The sequence below is a fragment of the Dendrobates tinctorius genome, unplaced genomic scaffold, assembly GCF_039654945.1.
Source record: "Dendrobates tinctorius isolate UK_male_01 unplaced genomic scaffold, ASM3965494v1 ptg000032l, whole genome shotgun sequence".
Taxonomy (NCBI): domain Eukaryota; kingdom Metazoa; phylum Chordata; class Amphibia; order Anura; family Dendrobatidae; genus Dendrobates; species Dendrobates tinctorius.
Genome location: NW_027361700.1, coordinates 20,926,888 through 20,941,972, shown reverse-complemented (window position 1 = coordinate 20,941,972; position 15,085 = coordinate 20,926,888). Strand labels below are relative to the sequence as shown.

The 15,085-nt window shown below is 40.3% G+C and overlaps 1 protein-coding gene across 2 annotated transcripts in view; it reads left to right on the top strand.

The window, feature by feature from the left end:
• The window catches only part of LOC141086486 (zinc-binding protein A33-like), a 38,789-nt gene extending 25,334 nt beyond the window's left edge, over positions 1-13,455 (top strand). The window contains exons 3-4 of one of the 2 annotated variants that reach the window (XM_073572577.1): positions 2,590-2,700; positions 6,248-13,455. In XM_073572577.1, coding sequence (XP_073428678.1) covers positions 2,590-2,700; positions 6,248-7,243 — 1,107 coding nt within the window. In that variant the 3' untranslated portion in view covers positions 7,244-13,455. Of the gene's footprint in view, positions 1-2,589; positions 2,760-6,247 lie in introns of both variants that reach the window. The other variant, XM_073572579.1, reaches the window with a different exon arrangement.
• Positions 13,456-15,085: the final 1,630 nt, after the last annotated feature.

The following is a 15,085-nucleotide window of genomic DNA, read 5'->3' as shown; positions in this document are numbered from 1 at the left end:
ACGCATTTTTGACGCAATTGTCAAGCGTTTTGACATGCGTTTTCCCATGCATCTTTGCTCATATAATTGATGGTATGCGGAATCGCGGGCGATTCCGCAAAATTAATGAACATGCTGCGTTTTTTACCGCTAAGCGATTCCACAGCGGTAAAAAACGCACCATTGGCACACCATGTGCGTTTTCTATTACAAATGCATGGAACGCTTATTTTAAGCGTTTCCTTGGCAGAATCGCACGTTAAAAAACGCCGCGGAAAAGCTTAAAAATCGCTACGTGGGCACACAGCCTAAGGCAAAGAAAATCCAACCAGTGCAGGTTCACGTGTAGCCAGATGCCGTGATCTTCTAACCCCTCTATGGCACAGTATGCCCGTGACAAGCAGCAATGGTTTTGCATGATTCTCTAAATGAATCTGATAGGGGAGGAATATCTTATCTTATACAAAATTCTTATATGCATGCTTATATGTTACCATACATTGATGGGTTTACTGGCCAATGGCGTATATTTACAGGACATATCACTGTGAACTGTTTTATTTTTTTACTTTTTTTACATGTGCCAACTCCATTGCTATATACAGTATGTATCTCAACTCCACCATATGGTATGCATATATGTACATAATTATTTATATATATACGGTATATATATATATATATAGCTCTGGGAAAAATTAAGAGATTGAGAGGCCACTGCAAAATTTTTAGTTTGTCTGATTTTCCTCTTCATAGGTATACCAAAATGCAAATTGCTCTGTTATTCTATTAAGTAATGTCAACATGTCTTCGAATTTCCCAGCACTAAATTTTGTATTTATTTTCAGAAAATGAGAAATGGTCAAAATAACAAAAAAAATGCAGTGCTTGCAGACTTCAAATAATGCTAAGAAAACAAGTTCATAATCATTTACAAACAACAATACTAATGTTCAGAAAAAAATATTTTGTGGAATAACCATGATTTTTAATCACAGCTTTCATGCGTCTTGGCATGCTTTCCACCAGTCTTTCACACTGCTTTTGGGTGACCTTATGCCACTCCTGGTACAAAAATTTAAGCAGTTTTCAATGGGGTTCAGGTCTGGAGATTGGGCTGGCCATGACAGGGATTTGATGTGGTGGTCCTTCATCCACACATTGATTGACCTAGCTGTGTGGCATGGCGCATTGTCCTGCTGGAAAAAACAGTACTCAGAGTTGGGGAACATTGCCTGAGCAGAAGAAATTAACTGTTTTTTCAGGATAACCTTGTATGCGGCTTGATTCATACATCCTTCACAAAGACTAATCTGCCCAATTCCATCCTTGCTGAAGCATTCCCAGACCATTACTGATCCTCCACCAAATTTCACAGTGGGTGCAAGACACTGTGGCTTGTACGCCTCTCCATGTCTCCGTCTAACAATTAGACAATCAGGTGTTGAGCAAAGCTGAAAATTACACTCATCAGAGAACATTACCTTACACCAGTCCTCTATGGTCCAATCTTTATGGTCTTTGGTAAACTTCAGCCTGGCTCTCCTTTGCTTCTCATTGATGAAAGGCTATTTTCTACCCTTACATGACTTGAGCACTGCCTCTAGGAGCCTGTTATGAACTGTTCTTGCTGTGCACTTCACCCCAGCTGCCATTTGCCATTCTTTTTGTATGTCACTTGATGTCATCGTGCGGTTGCTGAGTGACATTCAAATAAGATGACGGTCATCCCAGTCAGTGGGGAGTTGTTTTCGCCCTCTGCTGGTCTGTAGCTTCGTTGTCCCCAATATCTTCTGCTTGACCTTGTTGTAATGGACAGCCGTCTTTTAAGGATGGAGGCACCATGACGCTCACTGTATCCCTCTTCTAGTACAGCCACAATTGAGCCCTTCTTTTCCTCACTCTAGACTTTTCTTTTCAACTCCTTTGGCATGGTCTAAAGTTATATTTTCATTCCTATTACTTTTGTGATATTACTAGCACTTGTTTTGCCATCCAGCTTGTCCTATTGCAAGAGGATTCTGAACACCACAGCAGGGTTTTTTATACTTTCCTTGGTTAAATAAGATTTGGTTCAGGTGATCACCTAATCAGAAGCACATTAAGTGGAATGAGGTGTACTCTGGTTGGAATTCAACGGACACTGGAATGGAATGGCTGTCAGACATGTAGAGAAGCTTTTTTATAAAACTGTGCAGTGGTCTCTTACTTTTTGCCAGAACTGTATATACCTGTCTCTGATCATCTTAGACATTTGAAATACTTCTATACTTGTTAAATCATGTGACATTTTATATCTATAGACTTGTCAATGTATTTGAATCTATGATTTTTCCTCTTTATTCACATATTGGTATTTTTCAAATGTGTGATTCCTTTTTTTCTAATATTTTTACACATCAGCTGGCTATGAATATACATTGTCCTTTTTCTTGAATGATATTAATCAACAAACCATATATGCACCTTACTATTTATATACTATGCTATACTTTCTATTTATATGTTTTGTGTATGTATGTACATGTATTTATTCTCAATTAATATATTAAGTACCACAAATCTTAATGGTCAGATATGAATTTGTATAAAACTTTGTGTTTAATTTAGGGAGAAAACAACTTCACAATAGAATGTAGTATGGCAAATGGAGAAGAGGATGCAAGCGTTGCACCACTTGCAAGTCATCAAGATAATCCACCAAAGGAGGAAAAAGAGATGGTATTGTCAGCTACTACAGCTTGCTTAGTATCATGGGTGACGATACATTGAATGGAGAGGTAAAAGTTGCACTCGTGCTTTGTGGCCTAAGAAAGCCTAAAGACACCTCTTCCATGTATTATAAATGGTAGAAGTAGGTTGGGGGGCTTGTTACAGATTTTTTCATTGGGGCCCAGGAGCTTCGGGTTACAGCTCTTTTGATTATCATTTGCTGCATACAGTTGTGGCAAAAAGTGTTGACACCCCTGCAATTCTGTCAGATAATACTCAGTTTCTTCCTGAAAATGTTTGCAAACACAAATTCTTTGGTATTATTATCTTTATTTAATTTGTCTTAAATGAAAAAAACACAAAAGAGAATGAAGCAAAAAGCAAAACATTGATCATTTCACACAAAACTCCAAAAATGGGCCAGACAAAAGTATTGGCACCCTCAGCCTAATACTTGGTTGCACAACCTTTAGCCAAAATAACTGCGACCAACCGCTTCCGGTAACCATCAATGCGTTTCTTACAATGCTCTGCTGGAATTTTAGACCATTCTTCTTTGGCAAACTGCTCCAGGTCCCTGATATTTGAAGGGTGCCTTCTCCAAACTGCCATTTTTAGATCTCTCCACAGGTGTTCTATGGGATTCAGGTCTGGACTCATTGCTGGCCACCTTAGGAGTCTCCAGTGCTTTCTCTCAGGCCATTTTCTAGTGCTTTTTGAAGTGTGTTTTGGGTCATTGTCTTGCTGGAAGACCCATGACCTCTGAGGGAGACCCAGCTTTCTCACACTGGGCCCTACATTATGATGCAAAATTTGTTGGTAGTCTTCAGACTTCAGAATGCCATGCAGACGGTTAAGCAGTCCAGTGCCAGAGGCAGCAAAGCAACCCTAAAACATCAGGGAACCTCCGCCATGTTTGACTGTAGGGACCGTGTTCTTTTCTTTAAATGCCTCTTTTTTTCTCCTGTAAACTCTATGTTGATGCCTTTGCCGAAAAAGCTCTACTTTTGTCTCATCTGACCAGTGAACATTCTTCCAAAACGTTTTAGGCTTTTTCAGGTAAGTTTTGGCAAACTCCAGCCTGGCTTTTTTATGTCTCGGGGTAAGAAGTGGGGTCTTCCTGGGTCTCCTACCATACAGTCCCTTTTCATTCAGATGCCGACGGATAGTACGGGTTGACACTGTTGTACCCTCGGACTGCAGGGCAGCTTGAACTTGTTTGGATGTTAGTCGAGGGTCTTTATCCAACGTCCACACAATCTTGCGTTGAAATCTCTTGTCAATTTTTCTTTTCCATCCACATCTAGGGAGGTTAGCCACAGTGCCATGGGCTTTAAACTTCTTGATGACACTGCGCACGGTAGACACAGGAACATTCTGGTCTTTGGAGATGGACTTGTAGCCTTGAGATTGCTCATGCTTCCTCACAATTTGGTTTCTCAAGTCCTCAGACAGTTCTTTGGTCTTCTTTCTTTTCTCCATGCTCAATGTGGTACACACAAGGACACAGGACAGAGGTTGAGTCAACTTTAATCCATGTCAACTGGCTGCAAGTGTGATTTAGTTATTGTCAACACCTGTTAAGTGCCACAGGTAAGTTACAGGTGCTGTTAATTACACAAATTAGAGAAGCATCACATGATTTTTCGACCAGTGCCAATACTTTTGTCCACACTCTTTTTTATGTTTGGTGTGGAATTATATCCAATTTGGCTTTAGGACAATTCTTTTTGTGTTTTTTCATTTAAGACAAATTAAATGAATATAATAATACCAAAGAATTTGTGTTTGCAATCATTTTCAGGAAGAAACTGAGTATTATCTGACAGAATTGCAGGGGTGTCAATACTTTTGGTCACAACTGTATGTTAACCATGCTAACTACGAAATCTATTTGATAGAAGAATCACATCTCCCAATACTGTTTATTATCATCGTTAAAAATATATGACATGTATTGTTCAAGAGTTGGTCAAGGAAATGGAGCTTTGCCTCTTAACAGATTGATTATCCACATATACAGAGATAATCCCTTCTCCTTGGAAAGATCAACATTTCTTTTAAGTTGAAGTTAAAAAGGTTTTCCAATGAAGAAAAACACTTTTTATATTCTGTATTAATGCATATGGAAATTGTAGAGGGAGCTTCTTTGTTTGGGACCTCCGCTATGAGCCATAGGGGAGGACTAATGGGGTTTAGAAGCAGGACTCGTTAAAGGGAATCTGTCACCCTTTTTTTCGACTATGAGCTGCCACCACTGACATCAGGGGCTTATCTACAGCATGTTTTTATGCACTTTATATCTTTTTCAGGATGCAGTTGGGCCCAAATGGTTCTGTAAACTGTGGCCTCTGTTCACACGGGATGCATTGTAGTTAGCACTGGGCAGCCCCCCTATATGGTGTTACTAAGAGGCTGTAAACCTGATGCTCTGCATTCCCTGTGTGAACACTGCCACATACGGATTATTTTTTTGCACTGGTGTTCCACACGGCCAATCCCTGATTGTAGGCTGGCTGTCTCATTTGGTATTTTGCACCTGTGCAGTTGCCATTTTACTTGGGTCCTCTGCACCCTGTTTAGTGCAGATGTATTGAGGCCTGTTCATACAGGTAAGCATCTCTGCCTGTTTTTGGTGTTTTCCAGCATTCTGTAATGCTGTAGATAAGTCCCCGATGTAACCTGAAAGATAAGAAAAAAGAGTTAGATTATACTCACCGGGGGGGCGGTCCGGTCTTGGTCCGATGGGTCTTGCGGTCCGGCGCCTCCCATCTTCTAACGGTGACGTCCTCTTCTTTCCTTCCTGTCATGGCTCCGGCGCACTGCTCTGCCCTGTTGAGGGCCGCGACGGGAAGGAAAGAAGAGGACGTCATCGTATGAAGATGGGAGGCGCCGGACTGGACGGCAACACCCATCGGACCGAACGCCGGGGTGAGTATAATCTAACTCTTATTTCTTATCTTTCAGGTTACATCAGGGGCTTATCTACAGCATTACAGAATGCTGTAGATAAGCCCCTGATGTCAGTGGCGGCAGCTCATAGTCGAAAAAAAGGGTGAAAGATTCCCTTTAAGTGTTCAGCTTCACATATAAAAGTTATATACGGCACTAAGATATTTATATTTATATATTATGATATTATTTGGCATACAAAGCTGTGAAAAGTTGCATAATTTTGGTGCAAGTTGAGGCTGTGCTAAAATTTTGCTACTCTTGGCGTTCTCCTCTATTTTCCCCCAACTCCAACAAATTTGTTTGAGCTGTGTCAGGACGAGGGCATGTCAACCGCTGTTAATAAAATGCATGACGAGCGGCAGCTTTCGCTAAACCAAATACCTTACTCCAGCAGGGACTAAAGTTGGATTAGTTGTAGGACACACATAGGTGAACACCACTCATCCAACACACCTGATTCATGAAAAAGCATGCTCCTCTTCATGAATAAGGAACTTCAGCACATTTCTTCAAGACTGGGGTGAACAAGCCCATAGTGTCTTGATTGTGGCGGTAACATCTGGTAAATAAGCTAAGAACATGACTTATGTTCTCTCCGTAGAATCCATCATGCCTTGCCCTTCAAGAAGATGAAGACACCCAAGTTTTCCAGAAACAAACATACCTGCAGGAGGCAGCATGGAAACTGTTTCAAGACTATGAAAAAAAACTGCACACAACACGTTTCACTGCAAATCTCCATAGGGAAAGGCTTACAAAATCCTTTCATCACCTCCACCAGTATCTGGAAAAGGAAAAAGAAACATGTATTGCCAAACAGGAGGATTCAGTAGAAACATCTGTTAAGAATTTGGAGGTCAAAGTCCATTCATTATTGGGCTTGTCCACCACCATTACTGATTTTCTAATGAAATTGGAAAAAGAAGAAATGCTAAATGAGACCACAGAACATTTGATGAAACTCCAAGATCAACTGAAGGAGATGTCCAAATTCAGTGTACCATCTATAACTCACATATCACCATACAAAGTCCAGGAATGGAGAGGAATACGGCATATTGTAAAACCAATGTCAAAAACACTATTCTTCAATCCCATTTGTGCTAACCCAAATCTCTTTGTATCACAAAATCTTAAACAGGTCAGATACACATCCGTTCTTCAGGCCAGATATAGCAACGCTTTCTTTGAGCCCGGGCTTTATGTAATAGGAATGCCTGGGTTTCAGAGTGGTGAACATTACTGGGAGGTGGATGTTGGCCATAAAACTAACTGGATACTTGGTATTGTGAAAAACACGGTGCCACTAAAGGGACCTCATATTCTGAGCAACGATCATGGATTTGTAGTGATCCGTAAACAAGAAAACAATCTGTACTATGGATGTAACCTATCAATTCTTAAACTTATGGTCTCACCAATGAGAATTGGGATATTTGTGGATGTTTTCAGAAGCCACATAGCTTTTTATAATGCAGATACAACAGAGTTGATTTCTGAGATGTCTGGTTGGTCCTTTGCTGGTACAATTTTTCCCTTCTTCTGTCCAGGGGTTCCTGTAAAGGAAGAAGACTTGGTCCCTCTATTCCTTTGCTAGGCTGAGTTGCTATATACCTGTGCCATCCAGATAAGTTTTCTTTTGTCTCATCTTACTACAATCGATGTAAAAGCAGCATCAATTGTCACCAGGCTTTTCCACCAGTTTCTACTGAAAAATAGGCAATCAGGATCAAGAAACGCAATATGTAGTGTTTTTTGATCTGGCTCCTTGAAGGGTTCACCACAAGAACTGATGTGCCAGATAAATAAGAACGAACCCATATAACGCATACGTTTCCTCACTGACCTTGTAGGAGGAAAAGAAAAAGGGAAGCAGAATAGGTGGAAACAAGCATTTAGTCACTGCGTTATAAGACGTCTGCCTGAATTGTTGGGAGTATTGAAAAAGGACAAAAATTGTCAGGGACAAATCTCTAGAACGGTCACTGCTACTACATGATGATTATAATCATTACTTAATCATTACTTAATAGACGAACATTTTAATAGGTACAATTTTTTTTGCAAACTTTACTAAGTTTTAGTCCAAAATGAGAGGCTTTCAATCCAAAAGTCCTTGTTACGAGGCTATTCCCTGCTTGTTCATTTGTGGAATATACACAGGATAAGCCATAAATGTACAATAGATGCGAGTCCCACCACCAGGACCTGCTTCTACCTCAAGAACAGGTCTCTGAGGCGTGCCCAATGTCAGTGGAGAGGTGGTTGGAATTCTTACTCATCTGAATTCAAATTCCAACCACCTCTCCACTGACAGCAGTGTATGGCAGGGCTCCGTTTTTAAGGCAGATAAGGGTACCATTGGTTGTACCTATATCTACGCTACATAAGTGGACTATCCTGTGGATATATCATAAATCTATGAAGTGGGACTATGCCTTTAAAGGGCATTTTTGTGAGACAGCTCCTGTCCATATGCCCCATAAGAATACATAGACACCATAGTGGAGGTCCCCAGCTGAGGACCACCCTCTATCAGCTAAGGTGGAGACCCACTAATAGACAACAGCTCTAACAAACTCACTGCATTTATATGTAATAGTTGCAAATATCTAAGTAACTTTATAAATATATTGCTGTGTTTGCTCTAACACTACAGTAGGATGGAAAGGATCCGTTTACAAACGGCGGCTCTTTATGCCCACCAATTGGTAATCTCTTACCAATTGATGGTCGTTTAAATACCTGTGTGCACAGGCAGACCAAAGTAAAAGATGTCTACTGAATAATCCATAGTAAATCGCTCGTACGCATAGGCTGCCATTGCTCACGCCGGTGTGAGTCCTCTTTCCATAGGATATGCACAGCTGATAACGGTGATCTTTTCTGCTAAACAAAAGATCATTTCACCTGGTGAACGAGCATTTTGCTCATTAATCGGGTGATCTGCAGCCTGTATACATGGCAAGATAGTTACGTAAACATTTTTTAACAACACTCATTCATGAAGCTAATCATCCAGTGTAAATACACCTTTAGTCTTCCATTAAGACAGGAACCATAAAAAGGGTGTAATATCTGGTGCATATATTGTCTTTGTATAGCACAAGATTGTATAACTGGCATCTCAACGTGCGGCTGACAGCTATGCCCACCCGTACACAGGCTTTGGTGCATGAGATTGCTGTGACTCTGAAGAGCTACGTGAAAACTTGTGCGCTTATTCACCATGCAGGTGGGTGCTGTGTGAACACAGCCTAAGTATTGGTCTGTACCTTTACCTCATAAGTTGTATTGAGAGCTTTATTGTTTACATATATTAATAATTGCCCTTCATGTATTTGGATGGGTATTCCAACTTCAGACATTAATGGCATATTCAGATTTCTTCATTGTGGCTTTAACTGGTTTTACGCCGACTAAACTGGCGTGTAGAGATTAAGGCAGCTCTGGTTTCCTCCACTAATCCTGGAAGCAGATGGACTTTGCTGCAGGGTATCTTTAGGTTGCAGTCCCCAGAGTATGCGCTAATTATCAGATGGATGCAGCAGTGGCATCAATACACAGGCCATTATAGAGCACAGGACATGAGTGTGGCCACAGGACAGAATCATTGTCAGATGAAATCTTTTACATGCCCCTAAGTTTTTCAAGTAGAAGATGCTTCAGGAAACACTGGTGTATTTTTTCCTGAAGCCTCTTTTCAGTCGTTTTTGCGATATCTTTCCAACCGGCGTTTTTTTTTCACGTACTGTTATGTGCACTGTTTTTTTTTTACTGTTTATTGTACTGGTTTGTGTCTTTGAAAAACGTCCAAAGACAGGACATATTCACAGCAAGTTTTTTTTTACATTGCAGTGCATTTGTTTATTCTTTTCATTGTTTCTTTAACGCTTTTTCAAGCTTGTTGTGGAGCGTACCTAGCTATAAAAGATATTGTATGCACATAACCTTAGGTGTCAAAGTCAGTATTCAGATACAAGAAAAGAACCACAAGTGCCAAAGAGAGTATCCAATGGGTAAGGCATCAGTGTAGTCAGGACTTCACAAAAGTCAGGATCCAGGTATAGAGTCCATTAACCAGTCTGAAAAACCAATGTGTTAGCCAATAGGCAAAGTCCTGATCCAAACTAACATTCAGGTCAGAAATGAACCAGCTGGGTTAATATACGTAGCCGAGCCTGAATACCTCATCATGGGAGCAGGCAATGGAAGGTATAGAGAAGCACCAAAGGAGTTTAGTACAAACAGCAGGGTGTGATCACAGGCCCAAAGAAACCAGGAAAGCATAACACCCATCCAGAATACCTGCAGAATCAAATGGGGTCTTGTCAGTGACACCAAGGGTGCATACTCATCACCTAGTGTAATGGCAGATGCCAGAGAATGGTTCTGGAGAGTGGTCCTTCCTCAAGTCAAGGAGGCTAGTAGTAGCTGTGTATGGGGAATGAAGTCGAATGGTGCATGACGAGGACATATGAAAATGACTAAACAAGCTGCAGATACCCCATAAATATTTGAAGTGTCTATAGCCCTTTAAATATCATGGATATTTGAGCAAGATCTCATTAGTGATCATTTCATTATTATGATTGCTATATCTGCCCTTTTCATCGCAGAGTATTAATTCTCTTTATACTGCACCATTTTGTATTAACTTTATAAGTTTGTATGTCATCTAGTTGGTGCAATGGTGACATGACATATGACTGGCGTCTGTCCCGGGAACAAATCAAGATGTGAGGAACGTGCCGATGGGGCAATGACTAGTCAGGTTATATACAGGGGGCTACATTTGTATCTTTGCATTGCAGATTATCTGCAGGAGATGTAATAAACATTTGATATGATGTAAATCTGATGTCATGAGAACTAATAAAAATTTCTGAATACTTTTCTTTTGACTTGTGCAATAATGGAGATGTTTTCTGCATAAATTTAGCAGGTGCCTCAAAAGTCATAAACTCCTATCAACCCCCTTAAAACTTCTAACCACCTGATAATTTCTGATCACACTCATGAAAGTAGCACTTTACCATTAGAAAGTCTCAATGCTCCTTAACGTCTTCCTGTATATTCATGACCAGGTCAGCAGCAAAAGGCATCAGCCAGCAGGACTGTGCACAAGGCGATATTGTAGAATGGCTTAATGGACAATTGCCCCCCCAATATCTTCACCATGAGGAGATCTTCACTTTGATTTACACTTCTACCATGGCAGCTGCTATGCCAATATTCAGAAACAATTATTTGTTCGATACATAATATTTCATCCACAGTAATCACCATATAAAATGCAATGACATTAGAGCGAGCTCCTGACAATGTGTGCATGCCAATGGTGCCAGTTTAAACCTGCATATTAGCGTATAAATTCACTATCTTGCACCAAAGATAATGGTCATACCACCGCCATTCTACAGAGAAAAGCAGAGGGAAGCATGGCTACAGGGAGAAAATGAAGTTATATTCTCTCTGCAGCTGCTCGCTTCCCATCACCGCTCAATATACAGTTCAGTTCACTGCGCTACACATTGACAGCCTGCTCTGCAGCGTGCCTGTACAGCGTGTGCGTGCAGAGCAGACTGTCAATGTGCCAGAGACTGATTACCCTGTATGGCTCCGATGACTTCATAAGGATATAACTTTTTTTTTCTACCAGCATTCACTGTTTCAGTAAGATGACTACATGGTGCAAACACTATTTACCTGCAAATTACCCCTATGTCTGAAGGTAAATAGAGTTTCTCGACAAGACATATTCCCTTTCAGTATGCCCCCCAGTAGTAATCAACACCAAGATATGTCTAAAGCCAGTTCCACATTTTACCCCAGAGGAAGCTTTTGGTGTACAGTGATACACGTGAGTTCCTCAGAACGTACCCTTATGCACTACCTTGGCCTTCATTACTTTGGGTTTTGGCCTCTTCTAATATGTGTTTTTTATTGGTTACCTCAACATTATTTAGTTTCCTATGTGTATGGTTTTAGGCTTGTTTTGTTGGTTCGATGTCCAGTTATTGATTTGAAATATGCACGTCATACATGTATAAGGCACTGGTACTATGTGCACATGATGGTTATATGACTGATATTTTATTTTTTCCATTTGTGTATTAACCCCTTAACCCCCAAGGGTGGTTTGCATGTTAATGACGGGGCCAATTTTTACAATTCTGACCACTGTCCCTTTATGAGGTAATAACTCTGGAACGCTTCCATGGATCCTGGTGATTCTGACATTGTTTTCTCATGACATATTGTACTTCATGCTAGTGGTAAAATTTCATTCAAATAACTTGCGTTTATTTGTGAAAAAAATGGAAATTTGGCGAAATTTTTGAAAATTTCGCAATTTTCCAACTTTGAATTTTTATGCCCTTAAATCACAGAGATACGGCACACAAAAAACTTCATAAGTAATATTTCCCACATGTTTACTTTACATCAGCACAATTTTGGAACCAACATTTTTTTTGTTAGGAAGTTATAAGGGTTAAAAGTTGACCAGCGATTTCTCATTTTTGCAACACCATTTTATTTTTACGGACCACATCACATTTGAAGCCACTTTGAGGGGTCTGTATATGATAGAAAATACCCAAAAGTGACACCATTCTAAAAACTGCACCCCTTAAGGTGCTCAAAACCACATTCAAGAAGTTTATTAACCCTTCAGGTGCTTCACAGAAATTTTTTGAATATTTAAAAAAAAAATGGATTTATGTCTTTTTATATCAATTAAGTAATTTGCTTTCAAGACCTGGTGGGGACATCACAACACATTAGGAGACCCCAATCAGAGGACTATAAAACATCCGGACTCCTTATCTATGTACTGGAACTGGTACTATATGTACTGTAACTGGTACTATATGAAAAAACCATATACAGAATGGGAGGAATAGGGCTAAGCAACAGCACAAGTGAAAAAGACTTGGGTATACTAATAGATCACAGACTGAATATGAGTCAACAGTGTGATGCAGCAGCAAAAAAGGCAAATGCAATTCTAGGATGTATTAACAGAAGCATACAGTCCAGATCACGTGAAGTCATTATTTCACTCTACTCCTCTTTGGTCAGACCTCATCTGGAATATTGTGTCCAGTTTTGGGCACCACGTTTTAAAAAAGACATCAACAAACTGGAGCAAGTTCAGAAAAGAGCGACCAGAATGGTGACCGGTCTGCAAACCCTGTCTTATGAGGAAAGGTTTCAGGATTTGGGAATGTTTAGTTTGCAAAAGAGAAGACTGAGAGGACACTTAATAGCTGTCTACAAATATCTAAATGGCTGTAACATTGTAGAAGGATCAACTTTATTCTCATTTGCACAAGGAAAGACTAGAAGCAATGGGATGAAACTGAATAGGAGAAGACACAGATTAGATATTAGAAAAAACTTTTTGACAGAGTGATCAATGAGCGGAACAAGCTGCCACGAGAAGTGGTGAGTTCTCCTTCAATGGAAGTCTTCAAACAGAGGCTGGACAGACATCTGACTGGGATGATTTAGCAAATCCTGCTTTGAGCAGGGGGTTGGACCAGATGACCCAGGAGGTCCCTTCCAACTCTACGATTCTATGATTCTATGGTCCAATATTTATGTTTCTCCCTCTCCCATACTGATAGTTCTGCTTCACGTCACTTGTCTTATCCATTGCATTTTTTCTGTGTTGTACTGTGCATAAATATGTGACTCTTCAGATTTTGTATTAGTCTAGCCTGAAGAAGAGACCTGAGTAGTCTCGAAAGCTTGCAATGTGTTACCATCTTCTCAGTTAGCCATTAAAAGGTATCAACCACTGAGGACTCTCAATTCTGAATATTTTTCTATCTACTGGCTAACACGGTACAAAGATATACATCTTTCCTGTAAAAAAAAATGAGCATTTAACTTTTTTTCACAAAAAAAATACTTCAGGTTCAATTTTTTTATTTTACCAAGGGTAACAGGAGAAATTGGACTGCAAAAGTTATTGTGCAATTTGTCCTCAGTACGCTGATACCTGATATGGGGGGGGAACCACTGTTTCGGCGCATGGCAGAGCTCAGAAGGGAAGGAGCGCCGTTTGACTTTTTCAATGCAAAATTGGCTGGAATTCAGATCGGACGCCATGTCACGTTTGCAGAGCCCCTGATGCACCTAAACAGTGGAAACCCCCCACAAGTGACCCCATTTTGGAAACTAGACCCCCTAAGGAACTTATCTACATGTGTGGTGAGCACTTTGAACCCCCCCAGTGCTTCACAGAAATTTATAACGCCCAGGTGTAAAAATCAAAAAAATCGTATTTTTTCCACAAACATGATCATTTAGTCTACATTTTTTTATTTTCCCAAGGATACCAGGAGAAATTGGACCACAAAAGTTGTTGTACAATTTGTCCTGAGTACGCTGATACCCCATATGTGGGAGAAAACTACTGTATGGGCACACGTCGGGGCTCGAAAGGGAAGTAGTGACGTTTTGGAATGCAGACTTTGATGGAATGGTCTGCGGGTGTCATGTGCGTTTGGAGAGCCCCTGATGTACCTAAACTATTGAAACTCCCCACAAGTGACCCCATTTTGGAAACTAGACCCCCCACGGAACTTATCTAGATGTGTGGTGAGCACTTTGAACCCCCAAATGCTTCACAGAAGTTTATAACGCCTGGGCGTGAAAATAAAAAAATCATATTTTTTTCCACAAAAATCATATTTTTTCCCCCAATTTTTTATTTTCCTAAGGGTAACAGGAGAAATTGGACCCCAAAAGTTGTTTCGCAATTTGTCCTGAGTAGGCTGATACCCCATATGTGGGGGTAAAACACTGTTTGGGCGCATGGCAGAGCTTGGAAGGGAAGGAGCACCATTTGAATTTTTCAATGCAGAATTGACTGGAATTGAGATCAGACGCCATGTTGCATTTGGAGAGCACCTGATGTGCCCAAACAGTGGAAACGCCCCAATTCTAACTCCAACCCTATCCCCAACACACCCCTAACCCTAATCTCAGCCCTAGTCCTAACCCTAATGGGAAAATGGAAATAAATAAATATTATTAATTTTATTATTTTTCACTAAGGGGGTGATAACGGGGGTTTGATTTACTATTTATATCAGTTTTTATGTTTGGCAGCTGTCACACGCTAAAAGACGCTTTTTATTGTAAAAATAGTTTTTGCATCACCACATATTGAGAGCTATAATTTTTCCATATTTTGACCCACCTAGTCATGTGAGGTCTTATTTTTTGCGGGACGAGTTGACGTTTTTATTGGTGTCATTTTTGGGCACTTGACATCTTTTGATTGCTTTTTAATCCGATTTTTGGGACGAAGAATGAACAAAAACCAGTGTTTCATGAATTTCTTTTTGGGGGTGCGTTTACACCATTCCGCGTGCGGTAAAATTGATATGTTTTGGCGCTTTTATGCAATGAAAACAATTTT